Here is a 21335-nt window from a genome sequence, read left to right on the forward strand (position 1 = left end):
ACAATGTAATTGTTGATGTATATTAGTGACAGTGGCTTACAAAATATAAGTGTTGCAGTATAAATCTGCATAAAATGAAAATACTCAAGTACAGTATAAGTATTTGAAAATCATAGACCTATTTGAGGGCAGTATTTGAGTAAATGCACTTATTAAACTACAAAACTACTAAACTACAATATACTCAGTACTGTAGAATACATATTTAAATAGCTGCTACTTTCTTATAGTGAGAGAGAATGATTGTACCTTTCACTCCACTATATTCAGTTACTATGCAATTAATGTCCAAAACACATGATCAACTTATTATATCATGTATTGCATCATGAAATAAAAGTTGTTTCCGCTTTATCAAACATTACAACACAGCTTTAAGTAAAGGGTGACTTCACCCAGACTGCGGGCTTTTTCCACACCCCGTGCAGCAATTAGTCTGGTTCTATAGAGATGCTCCATCGCAGCTGGGTGTGGTCACAAATATACAGATCACTGTGCACAGACTCTGCTATGATAAAGAGACTTTTGACTTTCGACCCATAGAAGACAGTACAGCTGTGTTTTTACTCCTGCTGAAATCAAGTGTGCAGGTAAATGCATTGTAATTAATAATCAGCTATTTATAGGATGTGTTGTTTATTTTACTGATAGCCAGTGACAGGAGGCCAAAACAGAGAAGCTATACAGTCTCTTCTTGCTACAAGTGAGGAGTCTTTGAGCTGCGTTTAGGACTGCAGGGCAGAGACGGTTGACAAAATACGACTCCATCATAATCTGTGTTCGAGACTTTTAAAAGAGAGGTGGTCTTAAAATTTAAACTAGTTCTGAATTAATAAAGTTAGGCAAGTAACTTAAAACAGTTCGATGGGTGCTGTTGATGGAGTTATGAACGCTGAGATGTTTACATTACATCCTAGAATTTGTCTATGGTTAAAGGTTCGGCGTTGGTATTGCACGAACAGTTTCTTAAATGGTGGCGTGCTTTTTTACGAGACGATTTCGGAGACATTTTCACCGTCATTTACACTGTCGTGCTTTTGCGTAGATGATGGGAATAGGCGCACCCCTCAAGGATGACTCACGGCAACACACATGAGGTTTCAGTTAGACAGGGGGAGAGAGAGAGAGAGAGAGAGAGAGAGAGAGAGAGAGAGAGAGAGAGAGAGAGAGAGAGAGAGAGAGAGAGAGAAAATATGCAGGGACACAGTTCATTGCCCTGGGACATCATGTTTTAAAGTGTGTGTGTGTGTGTGTGTGTGTGTGTGTGTGTGTGTGTGTGTGTGTGTGTGTGTGTGTGTGTGTGTGTGTGAGTGTGTGTGTGTGTGTGTGTGTGGGTGGGTGTCAGTGACAGATAAAGCACAGAGCGGACCTCTCCGTCACATCACAGCTTCTTCACTTGTAGAGCAGACCGGTTTCCCCTGGAGGATTGATCCCAGATATGAGGCTCTGTTCCTGGACCGGAGCTGGGGGTCTCCTGCCCGTCCTGGTTCTTCTGACCGTCCCACGCGTCAAAGCCGACCAGCAGCAGCCCAACGAGAGACACTATTACATCGCCGCCGTGGAGATAAACTGGAACTACTCTGACAATGACCCACACAGGTAGCATACCCACAGAATTAGACTTTTCATTTTTCTAAATGTGATTATTTTCTATTTTATTCATGCCTTATTAATATTACTCGAATTCTGTAAACTGAGTTTATCTAAACTGAGCTCACCGCATTCTGTTGAAGTTGTGTGTGCAGCATAGAAACAGTCCAGCGTGTCCTTGTTTTTATGTCTCTGGCATTGTTATTTATTCTACGATAGCGTCAGTCACACACACACGGACAGACACACACACATTAGTTGCAACATGTAAAGAAGCGAGGGCCTTTATGTCTTTAAGTCCATATCTTGTTGATGTGCTGCTAGTGTGAACAACATTTTCCTTGAGTGCTGATTCATGTTTGGTGTTTTTTTTGGATTCCTCAGCTTTGATCGCACCTATAGGAAAGTGGTCTTTCGGGAGTACGACAAGGACTTCAGGCAGGCTAAAACCCATCCCTCCTGGCTAGGTAAACTCCTCAGAAACTCTCCTGAAATCCCCTACTCAGATTTTACTTTGTGTAGAAGTTGATATGTGTATCGCTGTTCCCAACAGGTTATTCACCGATAATCAGTGTGACCATTTAAATGTGTTCAATTGGTGCATTTATTTGGGTGTATAAGTCGAAATAACGTAAAATAACAAAGTGATTATAGACAAGCGTAAACCTGATTAAATGGGCACAAGGTTTCACTAAATGGTGTTTTGGAAATTATAGGAATCATATTATGGCCTTCATTGTCACCAGATGTCAATCCCAATGAACACCTGAGGGATATTCTGTAGAGACTTGTCAGGCAGCGCTCTCCACCTCCACAATTAAAGCACCGGATGGAGGGATACCTTTTATGAAAGATGTTCATCACTAGAGACACTTTAATGTTTTTCAAGTCTGTGTTTAGTTGGGATTTTTGTTTTTCCTTTGATGTGTGTAGAACAGAACATTCAGTGATTCATAAGCAGCTTGCAATTTTAGAGGAATTTTCTAGATAACTGTGTTAAATTGTTTTAAATTCCAGTAAAGACTCGGACTCTGTAACTCCTGTTTCAATTTTTATCTACTCCTATGAACCGTAATAAAGCAGCAGGACTTAAAAGGACAGTTCACCTCTAAATCAAAAATCTTTTTATCTTGAGTGCTATTAATCCGTCTAGATTGTTTCTAGACTCTAGAGTTGCATCGTTTTTGAGGTATCAGCCTTAGAGATGTCTGCCTTCTACAATGGGGCTGAATGGCTTGTGGTGCTCAAAATGCCTCACAAAAAAGAGGAATGAATAGATTTTAAAAACACAATAACGTCTCTTTCCAGAAATCATGGCCCGGTTTACTTTTACAACAAACAGACTTTGTTTCATGGAGGAACTATTTTCTTGCAACCATAGTCAACTCTTTATTAGGAACTGCCCAAATTAATATACGTTTTTCTTATTATTTGTACCAAAGAACATTTTTCTTTTCAGGGATGTTCCTAGAAAATAAAAGTGAATAACAATAACTCCTTTTTATGAGAGAATCAGGTGAGTAAGATAACAACATGTGGGCCAATTGGGAAATCGTTGCTGGTGCATAACAGTCAGTGATGAGTCAGTCTGACTTTACAGTATTGTGGAATCCAAATAAACCTCAGCGTGTCTTTTCTCCGCAGGTCTACTGGGACCCACGCTGAGGGCTCAGGAGGGCGAGACCATCGTCGTCACTTTCAGAAACATGGCCACCGGGCCGCACAGCATCCACCCACACGGGATCGCGTACGGGAAGCAGTCGGAGGGTGGGTGCTTGTTAACGCAGCTGCAGATGAATGCGACAGCTGTGGCCCACCACAAGACAACACTTTCAGTCTCGTCCGTGCGGGTCATTGTGGGGGATCTCGTTGGGATATTGACACAGGATTAGCCAACACAACAAACAACCTTGTTTGTCTTTTTCTAAAATATTAACCAGGACGGGCAGATTGTCAGGGCAGACAGTACTGAAGTCCAACAGGAAGCATTACTAAGCCTTCTGGGAAATCACTGTCTGTGCCGAGTAACGGGGAGATTACTGCCATTTTGGATGTCGGAAATTGACATTAAGCGCGCCTTAATTTGCTCTTAATGCAAAAGTCAAAGTGCAGAGTAATTCAAAATGCAAGAGCAAGATGTAGGACATTCGTGAGTGAGTCAATAATCTTCTCAGACCCCTGCTCGGCAAAGGGATTTAATTCTCTGTTTATCCACAACGTAGCCTTTATTCAAGATGGCCGCTTTGTCTCTTCTTGCAGGGGCCAACTACTTTGACAACACGTCAAAGAAAGAGAAAGAGGACGACGTGGTGCAGCCGAACGGCGAGCACGTCTACTACTGGGAGGTGACGTCGGATGTGTCTCCACAGCCACACGACCCCAACTGTCTCACCTACACCTACGTCTCCCACATCAATGTAGTCGAGGACTACAACTCGGGCCTCATTGGGGCTTTGCTGGTCTGCAAGAATGGTAAGCACGTAAACCCAGTTTTCTGTGTTTCAAATCACAGCATCAGCTGCTGTTGCGCCAACACATATATTGGTCATTATTTTGGATCTCTCTCCTATTTTGTATTTTCTGTCTCAGGCAGTCTGGATGAGTCGGGGCAGCAGGTCGGCGTCCACCAGGAGTACGTGTTCCTCTTTGGGGTTTTTGATGAGAGGGAGAGCAAGTACAAACCAGACGTCGAGGCCAACCACTTGAAACACACCATCAACGGCTACACGATGGGATCGCTGCCCGGTGAGTCTGTCCAGCCATTTATCTCTGACTGAGTTAGTCACTCAGTTGTTCAGGTATCCTCGGTGATTTTATTAAAAACATGACACAGACACACATCAGATCTAGTTAATGAACACACCTCCGTTTTGAGTCAGTGCAGAAGGTATTTTAAACTGCAAGTAGCCATAACAACAATGCTAATGCTTCACTCCGCCAAACTTTCCCATAACCCAAAACCAATGTTTTTTTCATATGTCTGGATTTCTGTCCAAAACCCCAAACATTTAGTTTACCTAAACTGTCAGCAAACTCACTTTAAAAAATATCTGAAGGCGTCCTGATTTTTTTGAGGTGTTTGGGGTGAAACTGACCATCACGGTTTTCTTAAATCCAAGATGGCGTCTTTAGGTGGCTTGAAAGCAGAGAAAAGCAGCAGGAACTGATTTCTGTTTATCACTTTTCTGCTGACTAATCAAATAATTGTTTCTGCACTTGATGAATGGAATAACGCACTCCAAGGAGTAGTGATGTAAAAAATACAGGCAATCTATACCCCATCTTTCTATTTCATACTTATTATGACCTTAATCATCACTTTACTTGAACAGGGACACTCTTGACGGTGATCTTTGCTCTTGAAACTAACATTTCAATGGCAACACGTCCTTATTTTTACTCTGGAACAAATGACTCATGACTCAAACGACGCTTCTCCCCACCACTGCTTATATGTACAGACTTCTAGTGTGCATTCAGTAAAAAGACATTCACCAGGTGTCCGGCTTAAACAAAACAGTTGAGAGAGAAAAAAAAGTACACAAAGGGACCTAAAGTTTCCTCTTCTCTGTCCAGATGTCTGTGTGTGTGCCTACGCCTGGGTGAGCCTGCATCTGGTGGGCATGAGCTCGGAGGCTGAGATATTCTCAGTGCACATGAACGGCCAGGTGCTGCAGCAGAACAAGCACAAAGTGTCGTCGGTGGGCCTCATCAGCGGCACCACCGCCACCGCCAGCATGGTGGCGCTCCACGAGGGCCGCTGGCTGCTCTCCTCGCAAACCGTCGGGCACGTGGAGGGTACGTGTTTCCCTATAGATCGCCGCCCACCAGAGATGTTATAGGTAGCGTTTTTACCAATGTAACAAAAATAATGTACAATAAAAAAAAAGAACGATATTTTTCCCATTTCAGCTGGCATCTATGGTTTCGTGGATGTGAAAAAGTGTGACGGCTTCAAAGCACCATACCGAAGGATGACCGTCGAAGAAAAACGAAACAGCAGGGTGTGGACGTATTACATAGCCGCTGAGGAAATTATCTGGGACTATGCACCTGAAATGCCTGAACACATTGACGGGTAAGCAGCATTTACAGATACATGTTAAAGCATTGAATGCATCTCAAAGCATTTTGGCTATAAAGGTGCACATGGAAACGAATCAGACATCCCTCTGCAGTAAAATACATCCTTTGTGTTTGTAATGAAGGTAAGGTGCTACTGTAGTCGCTCCATTTATTGCTTTAGCATTTCAAATTAAATGAGTAATTTCCTGTCTTTCACTCTGCTGCTTCCATTAAGAAAATCTCTCAACTCTTAAAGCTCAACTTGAAGGCCAGTTTTAAATGCTCTTGTTCTATTACGGAAGTAATATCAACGTCTCCAAAATGAATAAATCTTCTTGCGCGAAGGGACTTCAAGTTGCAGTACCTGAAGCAGTCGTCAACGCGCATAGGTGGGAAGTACAAGAAGGCGGTGTACACGCTGTACACAAACTCATCGTTCACTGAGAAGTTGGAGGACAAGCAAAAGAAAAAGGAGGTTGGGATCTCGGGCCCAGTGATCAGAGCGCAAATCAGAGATATCATTAAGGTGAGGTCATATTCAATGAGAATACACAGTGAGTGTGAGCGTAGAGCCAGCTCACAGCTCATGTGTCACGGTATTTATCACCGTCTACAGACGGCGTGTCCTCACTCCTCCTTCTGTCCGTCTACAGATTGTTTTTAAGAACATGGCCTCCAGGCCCTACAGTATCTATCCACACGGACTGACGCTAGAGAAGCCAGAAGAGGGAGTCAACTACCCAGCAGGAGGTACGAGATCTGTCCTCGCATTAAAACCGACACTCTAGTTTCAGCCAATGAAAAATAATTAACGCGGTATCCCTCCATGTGTCTGCCAGGCAACCAATCTCATGGCGTTCAGCCAGGTGAGACGCACACCTACAGATGGAGCGTGGTCGACGAGGATGAGCCTTTTGACGAGGACTCTCGATGTTTGACCCGACTGTACCACAGTGCGGTGGACACACAGCGCGACATCGCCTCGGGGCTGATAGGGCAAATCCTCATCTGCAAGAGTCAGTCCCTCAACAAAAGGGGTGTGCAGGTAAAAAAAAAAAGATGCTGCGTTCAATGTTCGGCATGCTACATGAGGCATTGGCTCTTGGGACGGCGATGTGGGTCGGGCTGCCAATCAGTAATGTACACGTCCCTACTAGATGTGTTGAAAGAGAAAATGTAACAATCAAAAATATCCTTTTGGTTTGATTCTCCAGATGAAAGCAGACAAGGAGCAGCATGCTATGTTTGCTGTGTTCGATGAGAACAAGAGCTGGTACCTGGAGGACAACATCCGCCAATATTGCGATCGATCCAAAGTCAATAGGGCGGACCCGGACTTTTATAAGTCCAATGTCATGCACAGTAAGTCATCTTCAAAGTATATTTACTCCATTACTTTCTGGCTGTCAGTCGACTGACCTTCATGTAAATTCCCTCACAGCAATTAACGGTTACGTGTATGAGAGCGGCCACCTCTTGGGCTTCTGCAACGGTGAGATCGTGACGTGGCACGTGTCCAGCATCGGAGCGCAGGACTACATCCAGACAGTTACTTTCTACGGCCATACATTTGAGCTGAATGGGCGGACAGAGGACTTCCTCAGCCTCTACCCGATGAATGGAGAGACCATCACTATGAACATGGACAACATTGGTCAGTCGGGGCTTACGATAGCTTTTTTTTTACGTCAAATTATGGATTATGTACTTTTAATCTTTAAAAAGACAGAAAGTTAATGTGTGGAATATACTGTTTATATGACACAAAGCAAATTAAGGAAGAACCGCAAATAAACACAACACAAGCAAGTAACATCATCCTACTTTCAAGGTTAATACCTAACCCCAACCATTTAAGGTCAATACCTAACCCCAACCATTAAAGGTCAATGCCTAAACTCAACCATTTAAGGTCAATGCCTAAACTCAACCATTTAAGGTCAATGCCTAACCCCAACCATTTAAGGTCAATGCCTAACCCCAACCATTAAAGGTCAATGCCTAACCCCAACCATTTAAGGTCAATGCCTAACCTCAACCATTTAAGGTCAATGCCTAACCCCATAACAATTTTGCGTGAGTTTCCGTTGTGTTGTGAGCTCCTTTCAGCACGTTTTGGTATTTTGCACATGTAGAGTGACAGCTGCTTATTTTTTATTGATTGTTTCTTTCTGTCCCTCTTGAACCAGGTGTCTGGCTCATGGCTTCTCTAAATTCCCATGAGACAACCAAAGGAATGCGCGTAAAGTTTCAGGATGTTGAGTGCTATCGGGACCACCAGTATGAGTACAGTGACTATGACGATCCAACGGCTCTCAAAGAATTTATTGAGTGGAATCCTCTGAGCTGGGAAGAAATCAAGAAGGAAGAGGAGGTGCCAAAACCTGTCAAAAAGCCAACGGAGCCGGACTTGGAGACAGATATGTATGCAAATTTACTAGGTCTCAGGTCTCATAGGAACCAATCAAGTAAATCAGATGTGGACGTGCTGGACCTCTCCTTCCTCGACTACGATGCTATCGATGTGCCTGCTGAAAATACGAATACCACCTTTCATTTTAAGAAGGCAAAGAATAAAAATCAGACTCATATTCTAGAGGCAAATGAACTAAATGAGACATTATTTGCAAATTTGACAGAGGTGGATGGACTAAATCTTACTGCAGTTAATTTGCTGAACCAAAGCATCGGTGAGAACACAACACATTTTAGCAATTCGACAATGAGGAAAATAGTGAACACAACCATTTTTCATAGCCAAAGTATATTACCAAAGAATGACAGCATAACTGCAAACAGCAGTGCGCCTGTAGTCTCAAAGAACATAACAGCTCACAATGCTGCGGTGTCATCAATGGCTGTAAATGTATCAACAGAGAATACCAATCTTACGGTAACATTACAGGAAACCGCCAATCTTACGGAAACTTTAATAGGAAATTCAAGTTCCATCATGGAGCCCGAGGGAATGAATGTAACCCTGACTGGTGGTAACCAGACTTCTGTGGGCACGACGTTGGTGGAGGACTCCAAGGAGAGGCTCACCAGAGGAGACGTGTTCATGTATTCTGCACCACTATCCAACACCAGCACCAACAATCACAGTACACCAGAGGGCAACGCCACATCCTGGTCTGATGTTGGAGAAGTTAACATCAGCAGCATAGACAGAAGCAACATGACGATCTTAGAGGTGGATGTGGAGAGAACAGACAACAAAACCAGTGACAATGACTCCTTGATCGCCACTGAAGAGATCAATTATTGGAGTTCATTGGAAGTTGAAATGAATTCATCCGACATTTCAGCCAATGCCAGCCTTGAAAATGTGACACACACTCTGTTGGAAAGAGGGCCCTTGCAGGACGTCACAGCGAATTTATCCAGATCAAATTCCTCGGAGGAGATCAGTTCAGAGAGTAGGGAGAACATCACAGCTCTTCTTGGGGAGTTGAACCGCACATCCTCTGCAGAAAGTTCCTCCAATGAGACTAACCTGTCCCCCTCCAGTGATCCTAAGGAGCTAAGTGCCTTAGACAGCGTTGAAGAAGTGCTCATCTACCTTTCAGAAGATAAAACAGAGGTGATCAAAACCACGTCCGTCAAAACGCTGGGGCACAACTGGACGTATGAGGGAACTCACCAAATGGAAATCATGGAGATCTCTGACGACATGATGAAATATTTTGGGCAAGAAACCGCTCAAACCAAGCCAACTCCGAAAAAGAAGACCAGGAAGGTGAACCGCCGACAGTGGCCCAACAAGGGCCAAGGCATGAAAACAAAGAAGAGGAAGGAATACAAGCCTCAGACAAAGGAGGGCTTACCGTTCTCTCCTCGTGGATTCAACCCAGGCATGAACCCGCGTGGGGCACGACCACCACAGCCTGTCTCTGATGAGGCGGAGCTCGTCAACAAACCCGTCGTCATCGGCGTGCCCCGGTACGAATTCACTGACTACGAGCTGTATATTCCCGGGGATGAACCAAGTCACATAGAAAATGTGAACGCAGATGAATACGATGAAGTGAACTACAAAGACCCCTACAGCGGTCATGAAGATATCAAGAATCTAAACGTAGACGAAGCCGCCAAACACTACTTAAAACTCTCAGGCCCGAATGTCAAGACGTATTTCATCGCTGCAGAGGAGGTTGAGTGGGACTACCGTGGCTACGGACAGAGGTAAGCTCAAAGATATGAGTGAGAAAAGCTCACGTGGCATTTTTTAAAAGACGTGACGGCAGCAATTACACATCTGCGTGCATGCAAAGATGAAATAAGGTCCCGTTGTCTCCACAGGAGGCCAGACAAATCGGAATCGGACAGCAGAGTAACTAAGTTCACCAAGGCGGTTTTCCGAGGTTACATGGACAGCAGCTTCAGCACGCGTGACATCCGCGGGGAGCTGGACGAGCATCTCGGCATCCTGGGACCTGTCATCAAGGCGGAAGTTGGTCAAAGCATCATGGTAAAACGGCTAAATCATACTCTGCATAGCTCCTCTGGGATCTCACGTTGTATTATGTTCACTGGTCTGATTGTTGCTTTGTGTAAACCATGCCAGAACTGAATGTTTTGACATTTTGGTTGGCGAAAAAATCGCTTATTTGCTCTTAAATGTACTGATTAACTTGTTAAATATCAATAGTTTGTATTGAGATGTAAAAAACCTGGCTTCTTTTTTGCCGTGTAATAGTAACTTCCGACAGCGGAAGCTAGCAGTCACCCTGCTAAACTAAGCTACCCGGCTTTAGCTTCATATTTACATGACAGACAAAAACCGTACAATGTAATCTAACTCCCTACAAGAAGATGTGCATATTTACTAAAGATCTTATTATTCCTTAAAAGCCATTCTGTGTATTTTTCTCTTGCAGGTGGTGTTTAAGAACCTAGCCAAACGTCCGTACTCTTTACACCCAAATGGGGTTTCCTATACAAAGCACACCGAGGGTCTGTCCTATGAGGATGGCTCTCAGTACTGGTTCAAATATGACAATGAGGTTCAACCCAATACCACCTTCACATATATATGGAAGGTTACCGCCATGGTCGGGCCACTGCCAGACGAGGCCGACTGTCGGACCTGGGCCTACTATTCAGGTGTCAATCCTGTGAGTAATCTGTACTTTGTAGTTTAACTAAATATAAAGTTTAGTGTGTTGAAATTCTATTGGCAAATACAAAGTAAAACCACTGTGTTTAGAATCGGAGTAGCTGACTGTGTCGCCCCCTAGTGGCAGTAAAAAAACACAAATGGGGCAAAAGTAACCAAAAAAGTTTAATTTCTCTAGAAACACAAAAAAAATACGCTAGAAATATGTTGGAAATACACTAAATCAGTTCAAAATTCTACACAATAAGATTAAACTCAATCATAATTTATATGCACTGCATTACATCAGAGAGTTACATATATTACAGAATATTTCATTAAGCTGAATATTAATCAATATTCAATAACTCAATATTAAACCTATTAAATGCTCTGTCTCTTAGGAAAGGGATATCAACTCTGGCTTGATTGGGCCTTTGTTGGTGTGTCGAGAGGGCAGTCTGGACAGGAAGGTACCAGACATGAGGGAGTTCACCATGCTATTCATGACCTTCGATGAGTCGCAGAGCTGGTACTACAAGAAGAACCACGAGTTGATGCAAAGGAGAAGCCGGAGCCGATTTGTGGACCACAACTTAAACCTCAAATTCCACGGTAATGCATTGACCTACTACATTAACTAGCCATGCATTCAAGATCCCAGAAAAGAAAACATCCCCTGACCAAAATGATAAAAATGTATTTTTCACCTGTTGTTTCCCCCAAGCTATCAATGGCATCATATACGGCCTGAAGGGCCTGAGGATGTACACCAACAGGCTGGTGTGCTGGTACCTGATCAACATGGGCTCTCCCAAAGACTTTCAGAGCATCCACTTCCACGGACAGACGTTCATCCACAAGAAGATCAACAGCTACAGGCAGGCCGTCTACCCGCTGCTGCCTGGTGAGCGTCATACTGTCTATATTTAGATGTCGTCAACGGAGCAGAGGCCGTAGGTTTCAACGCGATTACTGTCTTTGCAGGGAGCTTCGCCACTCTGGAGATGTACCCATCCAAACCCGGCCTGTGGCAGCTGGAGACAGAGGTCGGTTTCAACCAACAGCTGGGCATGCAGACCCTCTTTCTGGTTCTAGATGACGGTACGAACACCCACGCAGCCCTGCAGCATTTGAAGACACTGCTTTAGTTTAGCTTTAATATTGACATGTCGCTACTTCTCCTCCTCCAAGACTGCTACCGTCCTCTGGGTGTCGAGTCAGGCAGCGTGAAAGACACCCAGATCACAGCGATCAACACCAGAGGTAAACAAAAACACTGCGGTCCCACTGCGACGCGTGACATCATTGATGCTAACTTCTTGTCCCAAGAGGAGTGACAATATTTCCATCTTTGAAGGATCCTGGAAGCCCCATCTTGCCAGATTGAACAATCAGGGTAAATATAACGCATGGAGCACAGATCAGAGCGGGAGCTGGATTCAGGTATGTGTCGTCAGCGTTATAGGTGTGTCTGTGTGATTGAGTACATGTGCATATTAGTAGAGTACCTTGCATATCTCCCTCGTGCAGGTGGACTTCCAGAGGCCAGTTGTGCTCAGCCAGGTGGCCACGCAGGGCGCCAGGCAGCTTTTCCATACCCAGTATGTGGAGAAGTACTTTATCTCCTACAGCACCGACCGCCGGAATTGGATCTTCTACAAGGGCGACAGCAGGAACTTCAGGAAGGTGGGAGGAGTCGGGTCAAACGCAAACAGCCCTTAAACCAAGAGGGAAGTGTGTGATCACCATTTGTTTCTCGCTCTTTCACCAGGAATTCTCCGGGAACCAGGAGGCCTATGACGCAGCAAACACAAACACCCTCTTTCCTCCCGTGGTCGGCCGGTTCGTCCGGCTGCACCCCATCAGCTGGCACAACGCGGCCACAGTCCGCATGGAGTTCTACGGCTGTGAGCTCGACGGTGAGACGTCACCGTGCAACTACGAAGGAATCAGTGTTTTTTTTAATTCCCACTCAATTAAATGAAAAGTGTGCTTCAATATGTATTTTTAGCTTTATTGTTTTATAGTGTTTTTTTGTGCCATATTTGGCAAATGAGTCTCCAAATAGCATAGGATTTTGTGAGCACACCCCACTATGAGCTGCAAAAATGTGACGTAAATGGTGTATTCTTTTTATTAACTCATCAAAACATTGTTGTAGATTTGCCATATGATCAATTGGCCAATCCAACCACTCGTTTGTATATTTTATGACAGATAATTTCCCCTTTTTTCCCCATTTTTCTTTTTACAAATGCTGCGTTGGGGTTTTTCTGTAAATGTGACGTTTCTAATCTCCCGCCTCAGGCTGCTCGGTGCCTCTGGGGATGGAGAGCGGACTGATAGAAGACCATCGCATCACAGCCAGCTCCATAGCCTCCAACTGGTACTCTGGACCCTGGAAACCTTCTCTTGCACGCCTCAACCAACAGGGCACCGTCAACGCATGGAGGGCCAAGGTACAGATCCCAATACCGACATGGCGGGTCGAAATTAAGGCATTGAGTGAGCTTCAGGTAGATTGTCTTTGAGTCACCTGCAAGAAGTATCCACACGCCGCCTCCGTAAACCCTTGGAAATGTGTGAATTGTGAATGAAATCGTTCATAATTGCGTGTGCGTACCGACCTACAAGTCAAAGCTATCCTCGCTCTCTCTTCTCTCTCTGCGGCCCCTCCCATCCACAGAATAATGACATGAACCAGTGGCTTCAGGTGGAGCTGCCCCAAATTAAGAAGATCACAGGCATCATAACACAAGGAGCCAAGTCTCTGGGGACGCTGCATTACGTCATGTTGTACTCTCTGGAGTACAGCAACAACGGGATACACTGGAGCCGGTACACTGACGACGAGAGCATCCCTTTCAAGGTGAACGCCGGCAAAACCACGTGGACGCTGGAGTGAAATGAAGCAGTTCACTGATGACTGGAGTCACATTTGACAGTCGTGGGGAAAGGTGTCTAAACCATGTCTCCCTCTCTTTCTCTCTCTCTCTCTCTCTATCTCTCTCTCTCTCTCTCCAAATCTAGACTTTCTCGGGAAATACGAATAACAACGACCACGTGAAGAACTACATCTACCCTCCCATTTTCTCCCGGTTCATCCGAATCGTCCCCATTAGCTGGTGGAACTCCCTCACCATGAGGATAGAGCTGCTGGGCTGTGAATTTGAGTGACACACACACACACACACACACACACACACACACACAGATACACGCATACCAAAGGATCAACTATGCACATGTACACGCAAGTAAACACACACATGTTGCTATTACATTATTATTATCTTTATGAGTATATACATATATATACATACAAAAATAAATTTAAAAAAAATATATATATACATAATTTATTTTATTGTATGATTTTGTATATAATAGAAAATAAATATATACACATAAATCAAATATAAGCTTGTAGCTAACTACCCCACCTCCAGATCGTAGAACCACGAAGCCTTTCAAAGAACCATTTAAGAACCATTATTTTTCTGTGTGTGGTGGACGCCCAGAAATATGCACACCCACTCCCACACAGGGTCATGCATGCAGGACGGGCTCAGGCCAAAACTCCCACGATGTGCAAAGAGTTTTATTAAAAGATGAGCTCCGGGACTCATTGGGAAGTGACGTATGAGTAATCTTTACCTTTACATCCGACATGTCCGTCACAAATGACTACGAATGAATGTAAATATGTAAGTAAAGATCATGTAATTTATTTTGTAATAAATATGATTTACCGTTCTTGTTTCTTCGGTGCTCTGTGAGCTATGTGAAGACTCTGCTGGACTTGGTATCCCACCTATGGGTGACATGGATATCCACCCCAAGGTGTCACTTTTAGCACCTCCGCTGATGCCAGCGGAGGTTGTGGAGGGGCGACTCGGGGCCTCCGGAGTCAGTTGCAAACGCACGGCATGTTTATCTATTTGCCGGTGGTGTTAAACTGAGTCTCAGCGTGGTCTGAGAGCTTTATGGGACGACTGGCCGAGAGCTCAGAAACCAGCCGACGGGTCGACCCGTCGAGCTCAACCACTTGTTTGTTCTCAGCATTTTTTTTGTCGTGTCCCATCACAAAGGCACGACCAAAACCCAGAAGGTGCAAAGCGTCCGATCGGTTGCAACTGCGCCAGAGCACCACCAGATGGCGCTGCAGACCTGGAAGAAAGAAAGGAGCGTTAAAGGATTGACCTCCACCTGGAAACACAAGTCAATTTATTTTGTGTAGCACAAAATCACAAAGAGGGCTTTACAATCTGTACACGCACAACCTCACACAACTCCCCCTCCACGAAACCTAGACGACTTCAGACCTGCAGGGTCCCGTCTGAATACACAGTGCAGTTTGTAGATTATGAGTTTAAAATGAGTCATATAACCTCAGTAGGAATACAAATATTCTGCTTTTACTTACTTGTAAGTCTGAGTTCAAGCGTCAAACATCTTTAAATAATAAAAGTGTGTGGATTTATTTGCTACTGTACAAAATATGCTACTGAAAATACATAAATCAGGGTGAATTAATCACTTCCTGACTGAGGCTGGGGGTCCATGTTGACCATACTGGCTATGTCAAATATTAAAAAAGACAAAATTAGATATTTTACCTGACATAACAAATAAAAAATACTCGTATACTCGTGAGTAGAATGAAATGTGTGAAAGTCATGAAGTAGAATAGCCTCTGTGTCAGTGTGATATCATAAATATGTTTATCTGTTACTGAGGTATTAACAGCTTTTCTAACACTGTATGTATTGTTTGAATACTTGATAATGACTGTTACATGGATGTTAAGGTGGGTGTGATGTGTTATTCTAATATAAGGAAGAAGGAGTCAAATGGTTGCAGCCCACACAAGTCATAGTACTCGGAGCAGTACTTTGTGTTTTCCTTCCACCACTGCTGTGAATATGATGCATTCAATTAGCATCATTTCAACAGCACCAGTAGGATGTGTGTGTTGGTCCCGCCATGCAGGATCTGCCTGGTGACTCGATCTGAAACGCACTGGGTCACGATTATTAATATCTCTGCATCACGCCTCTCTTTTGCACGAGCTGTTTACAAACACAGTGTTATGAGGGAGTCGTCAGGGGAGTGTAACTTCAAACCGACAACACGGGGTTTTTTTCTTCTTCATCGGGCACTGGAAACGCACGCGCTCACATGCACGCCCTCCCTCCATCCCTCCCTCCCCTCTCCGCGTCGGAGGCCCCGCCCCCACCGAGCGGGCTCATTAAAAGGCGGCAGTCCTCAGGCTGGAGTGGTTAGTTCAAGACCTTTCGTACACGGGAGGACCGAGTGGTGACTTCTCACTCAGGAACATCAATTACACGAAATATATACAACTCAGATTATTGGATCATCTCAAATCTGATTACTGGAATAATGAAGTCTCCAAAACTCAAACCTCAAGGTAAATAAAGTTGTTTTTTTTTCGCTTATGTATTTGTCATAAATATATTAAAGACTTGCCTTTACTGTCATTATAGATTCATACATGAATAACGTTTATGTATGAGGTATTTAAATATCCTATAATATTCAAACAGGTTATCATGCATGAAGATATGTCTTTAATGGGGTTTATCTATATATTGCAACGCTTTTCACATAGTTTTCTAGTCATATTCTCATAATAGTAATCTCCATTAACACAGTCTGGGTTTATTCTCAACCTCTGACGCAGATGAAACTTTCCAAAAGTAATGTAAAGTTATGAAAGTCATGTTTCTTTATGTTTTCTCTCTCTCTCTCTCTCTCTCTCTCTGTGTGTGTGTCTCCTCGCAGCGAAGTTCGTCAACGAGCAGGACCTGGACGACGTGCTGTGCGAGTTCGACGCGGTGATGGAGGACTTCACGTCGCCGGTGGAGAAGCGACACTTCAGGTACGACGAGCACCTGAAGACCGTGAAGAGGAGGAGCAGCGCCAGCGTCAGCGACAGCGGCATCAGCGACTCCGAGAGTGAGTCACGTGTGTGTGTGTGTGTGTGTGTGTGTGTGTGTGTGTGTGTGTGTGTGTGCGCGTGTGTGTGTGTCGGGAGGTACGTGCGTATATTTAGCACATGTATGGAGGGCATTGTCCATCGCTCTCCTGGTGGGCTTTTGTGTTTCCAATCGTGGCAACAAAAACTAATCACATACACACACATGTATATACACGCGTGTACACGCACATCCATGTGTGCGTCTTAAAGCGGGACAAGGCTCGTGTTGTAGTTGTAAATTGGGCAGTAAAAAAAGTGTATTATTAAATATGAAGCCTTATTTTTGTTGCTCCCCCGCAAGAGTCAGGGATTCTGTGCAGGAAACTGTTGCGCGTGCATCCGTGCACGTATGCGCTCTCACGCGCAATTACGAGAGGGAGAGGGAAAGAGAGTGAGACTTGATCCTGGTCCAGAGATTTGAGCTTCAGATTAAGCTCCGGCCTGCATGTTGTTGGCACGCCCCACGCGCCCACATCGTGGCTCCTTATCTGAAGTTTTACTGTCATATATTACTGTTTTCACTCAAACACTGTTTTAAAAGTCGGGCCTCAGCCAGCTGGAGAGAGCTTTGCCCTCAGGCAGCACTCTCACCAAAATGCAATGTAGCTCTAATATGCTGACTCGGATAGAGAGAGAGAGAAACATATATAAAATATAAAATTGCTTCACGTCCTCGTGTGCGAAGATAGTTTCTCAGACAGGCGGGAGAGCTGTTGGACCTCCACAGGGAGACGTGGAAAGATGGTTTTCAGTCTTCTGGAGAGGAAACCTGCAGGGTTCCAGAGAGGTTCAGGCACCATTGCCAGACAGCAGTTTGCATAGTGAGGGGGGGGGGGGTCCAGAGCATCACCACAAGGCGCGCTAATCCAGCTCCGACTAAGTGGCGTGACCACGTGAACCACCGAGGAGGATCTCGCATTCGGCAACGTCCGCGATGAAAGAGGAGGGGAGATCAGATTCCTGCAGCGAGCCCCGTCCTCTCCATGGCAGTCCGATGAAGAGGGAGCTGTCCCGCGCAGGGCCGGCCTATTGTGCCGCGTCCTGATGGATGAGCCTGCAGATAAATGACACACACACACACACACACACACACACACACACACAGACACACACCGTGCAGGGTCCTCTCCATCCACGTTGGAGCGACAACGAAATATGTGTGTGCACGAATGAACACTGAGAAATGAGAGGGAGTCGTATATATGTGTGTGTGTGTGTGTGTGTGTGTGTGTGTGGCGACTCCAATCTCCCGCTGTGTGTTCAGTGCTGAGTGGTGCGGGTCAGAGAGGGGGGGGGAGGGGGGGCAAGTAAGTGGTCGACATCTGAGACGCTTGTTAAGGTCCGCTGGAGTTCTGCACACAGAGGAGCGGCCTACAGCAGCATTAAGTGCTGCTTAATCCACTTTTCGTCACACACACTTACTTCATACCCGCGTAGTTATCTCGGAGAAGGAGGTGGACACTTCTTCTACCAGGTGGGAAGGAGAGAAGAAGACAGACCCTCATGTCCAGCGGCAGGAAGTCTCTCTTTCTCTCTTTCGTCCTCCATTTTCTCACCAGACAGTGAAATATGTTCCTGCGGGCTGGCATTCGGTCTTGGCAGAATCAAAGGAGCCATTATATCCTTTATGTAACCGTGTAGCGTTTGGGTGGCGCGTGGGAGACCGGGCAGGAACGTGGTATCAGACCCCCGAGATAAATGTTGCTCAAGGACAGGGAGCGAGTTGCGAGTTGCATGACCTCGCTGCCGGAGAGGCAAAACCTGCTGGATGGAGATTTCGGCGCCGAGTTCAAATTCAATTTTTTTTTTTTTGGGCTTGTCCAGTGGAGAAGAGCCAAAGCTCCTGCTCTTGGAAATGTTTCCGCTCATGTTTTTCTTGGAGTGCAGAGACTTGTAAACTCTGCCTTTGTCCAAGTATGTTGTGTGTGTATATACACACCTCTGTGTGTGTGAAATACAAGCACACACATGTGTGTGTGGGAGGCGATGGAGGAAAGGTGTCATTATGGGAGAATGTCGTGATTACACCCTGAAGATGCTCCACTGACACAGATGAGATACGTGTATGTGTGTGTGTGTGTGTGTGTGTGTGTGTGTACCCCCGAAATAGTGAACGTCCAACCTAATGAAGATGCCCTCCATTTTGTCCCCCCCCCCCCTCTCGGCAGGTGCAGAGTCGCTCAACAGAAACAGCTTCAGCTTCAGCGATGAGAGGCTGAACTCCCCCACCGCCAACTCCCCCCCTCTGATGTCACCAAAACGTGAGCTGCACTCCTCACACACACCCAAAAAATCTCAAGAAAATCCTTCACACACTGCAATGCAAGACGGCGGACATGACCCAGCGATGTGGGATTGAAGCCTGAATCTCTCTCTCTCTCTCTTTCTCTCTCTCTCTCTTTCTCTCTCTCTCTCTCTTTCGCTTGCAGCCAAACTGGGCGACACAAAAGAACTGGAAGACTTCATCGCCGACCTTGACCGGACATTAGAGAGTAAGTGCTAACGCGGCCTCGCTGTCAAAAACCTCTGATGAATTAGGCCGGGTGGGGGTGGGGGTAGGGGTGGAGTGGGGGGAGGGAGGGGCGGGGGTGCCGGTGCCTCGCCCATCTAGCCGGGATTAACGGGAGCGTTTGTTCCCGATGCCGGCTATGCTAACGACCGCTCATAAAGTGACACGGGAGTCACTCCCCTTTGGGTTTCCAAGAAACGAGGATGTGTCAGGACCTTGGAGGAAGAGGAGGAGGAGGAGGAGGAGGAGGAGGAGGAGGAGGAGGAGTGATATGTGGACCATGAGGCCTCTGGGGTTACACTGGGTGGGGGTAAGGCAGCGTGTCCCTTTTCACCCGTCAGTCAACTTTTTGAAGAGAGGGCGCAGTCCGTGCACGCCGGCTGAACTTTGTCCCGCCCAGAGCCGAAACCCGAGAGGGCAGCGGGGCGTTTAGGAGCTCGTGGAACGTCACAGCTTGTCGACGCGCACGGATAATCTCGAAGCCTCTCCTCGACTACGAGTGTTTGAACTTGCATCCGAGTATGAGGAATGCGCGCCGGTGCAAAACCCGGAATGGGGATTCCGGGTTTTGCACATTTACACGGGAAGGGAACGAGACACAGCGGTGTTTCTTCCTCCCACAGCGCCGCTCTGTTCTGTGTTTTTATATCTATTTTCTGGCCACTGAATGTCCGTCTTTCACAGTCAGCCAGTTCCTCCTCCATGACGCGTTTATCGGAGGCCAACCGGTCGTTGTTTACGACGTCCGGCCCGAACGTCCGGCGCTCTGAGAATAGAGCTGGCAGCCCCGAGGAGCCGCGGAGTCCCGTTCTAATCCCGTCCGTCTGTCTCCGTCTCTTCTTCAGGCATGTGACGGAGAGGCCCGCAGTCGTCTTGGAGTGCAGCCACCAGGGAGGCGGTGAGGGAGTGGATGTCTGGACTCCCCCCTTGAGCGACTAACATGAGTTCCCCGACACAGAAAACCACCCAACAGGATGCAGCCGGACGGCAGCGGCTCCACCGCGGCGTCGGGTCTCGCCAGCTCGTATATAGTTCACCCGGCGGCGCTCCACTGACTCCAGGCCACCTGGCTTCTGGACCGCGGGCCCAGTGGCATCGTAGGGGAACCTGAGGACGAGAATACTTCAGCGGCATGATGATGTCATGAACTCCCGTGAAATGTGGTGGAGGAGTGAGGAGGGGGAATACAAAGAGTCACTGGAACATGTACGGTCAGATTGAGCCCCGCCCCACAGACCCGGTTACACTCCCTCAAACTAAACTTGAGCTGGAAGAGTATTTAAAAAAAATGGCTTTTTATAATATAAATATATTAGTAATTTTATAGAGCTTCTTATTGTACATTTTTTTGTGGGGGGGAAATATATTTTTATATCTTATGTACATAATAATTGCTTTGGATTCTATTCGCTGCGGTATTAACAGGATAGTCAGATTAGGATTTGACACTCGTCGACTGGAATAAAGTTGGTTACATGCTTCGATGTGAACTGAAAACTTAATCCCTGATGGAAAAAAACAAACAAACTGGAAAGCCACACATGTATTTAATACAGCTAATGCCTGCCGGATATGATATTAAAGAATAAAATGTTCTTTTCGTAAAAGTGGCTCCTCTCTTTTATTCTGGACCGGAAGCTTCTCTGGGCTTCTCCACGTGCAGCTCTCTACCTCTCTATTCCCTCTATTTATTTCACTCTCTCTCTTACTCGCTTTCTTTCAACCTCACATCCAGCGACAGTAGCGATACAAACGGTGGACACAGAGAAGCCAACCAACAGGATCCACATGAAAATAAAGTGTAACTCTTTTCAGTAGCACTTCATAATGAGTTCACACTATTCAGCATTAGTACAGCATGAATAAACCCTGAATTTGTCATTTATAAAGCAATAGTAACTCATTAGTATGCAATTCATAAACAATTATAAATGTTTAAATCCTCCCGCGCCCATTTTAAGTCCCAGCGTGCCCCATTCAGACCATCTTTTGGCATAAAATACATAATTTCTCTCATTTTTGAACCGAATGACACAGTTTTTGGACTGAAACTCCTTCCTAACAGGCCA

The 21335-nt window shown here is 45.6% G+C and overlaps 2 protein-coding genes across 3 annotated transcripts; both read left to right on the forward strand.

Annotated features, from left to right (window-relative positions):
• Window positions 1-1394: 1394 nt before the first annotated feature.
• f5 (coagulation factor V) lies at window positions 1395-14512 on the forward strand. Of its 2 annotated transcripts, XM_068571755.1 has the most exons (25): window positions 1395-1599; window positions 1975-2057; window positions 3235-3357; window positions 3850-4062; window positions 4180-4335; window positions 5167-5388; window positions 5503-5668; window positions 6001-6181; window positions 6309-6405; window positions 6495-6700; window positions 6870-7017; window positions 7097-7309; window positions 7845-9840; window positions 9958-10126; window positions 10536-10772; window positions 11158-11368; window positions 11481-11660; window positions 11741-11857; window positions 11948-12019; window positions 12114-12199; window positions 12287-12442; window positions 12528-12675; window positions 13064-13215; window positions 13443-13625; window positions 13787-14512. In XM_068571755.1, exons 1-25 carry the CDS (start codon window positions 1439-1441, stop codon window positions 13931-13933), a joined length of 5823 nt encoding a protein of 1940 aa, XP_068427856.1. In that variant the 5' UTR covers window positions 1395-1438; the 3' UTR covers window positions 13934-14512. The 2 variants fall into 2 exon arrangements, with proteins under 2 accessions (XP_068427856.1, XP_068427857.1); XM_068571756.1 differs by lacking the exons at window positions 1395-1599; window positions 1975-2057; window positions 3235-3357 and adding an exon at window positions 3621-3743.
• A 1528-nt stretch (window positions 14513-16040) lies between these two features.
• Window positions 16041-20873, forward strand: rgcc (regulator of cell cycle). The gene is made up of 5 exons (XM_068573199.1): window positions 16041-16187; window positions 16562-16735; window positions 18926-19018; window positions 19187-19249; window positions 20112-20873. Exons 1-5 carry the CDS (start codon window positions 16160-16162, stop codon window positions 20117-20119), a joined length of 366 nt encoding a protein of 121 aa, XP_068429300.1. The 5' UTR covers window positions 16041-16159; the 3' UTR covers window positions 20120-20873.
• Window positions 20874-21335: the final 462 nt, after the last annotated feature.

Source organism: Clinocottus analis, unplaced genomic scaffold, assembly GCF_023055335.1.
Source record: "Clinocottus analis isolate CAN_PGR_092001 unplaced genomic scaffold, fCliAna1.0.p SCAF_12, whole genome shotgun sequence".
Lineage (NCBI taxonomy): Eukaryota > Metazoa > Chordata > Actinopteri > Perciformes > Cottidae > Clinocottus > Clinocottus analis.

Excerpts from the sequence above, each read along its gene's own strand:
- f5 (XM_068571755.1), top strand. The coding sequence starts at position 1,439 with ATGAGGCTCTGTTCCTGGACCGGAGCTGGGGGTCTCCTGCCCGTCCTG. Across the intron at positions 6,406-6,494 it reads AGTCAACTACCCAGCAGGAG|GCAACCAATCTCATGGCGTT; the intron begins GTACGAGATCTG and ends TGTGTCTGCCAG. Across the intron at positions 11,661-11,740 it reads CGTCTACCCGCTGCTGCCTG|GGAGCTTCGCCACTCTGGAG; the intron begins GTGAGCGTCATA and ends CTGTCTTTGCAG.
- rgcc (XM_068573199.1), top strand. The coding sequence starts at position 16,160 with ATGAAGTCTCCAAAACTCAAACCTCAAG. Across the intron at positions 16,188-16,561 it reads TCCAAAACTCAAACCTCAAG|CGAAGTTCGTCAACGAGCAG; the intron begins GTAAATAAAGTT and ends GTCTCCTCGCAG. Across the intron at positions 19,019-19,186 it reads CCCTCTGATGTCACCAAAAC|CCAAACTGGGCGACACAAAA; the intron begins GTGAGCTGCACT and ends TTTCGCTTGCAG.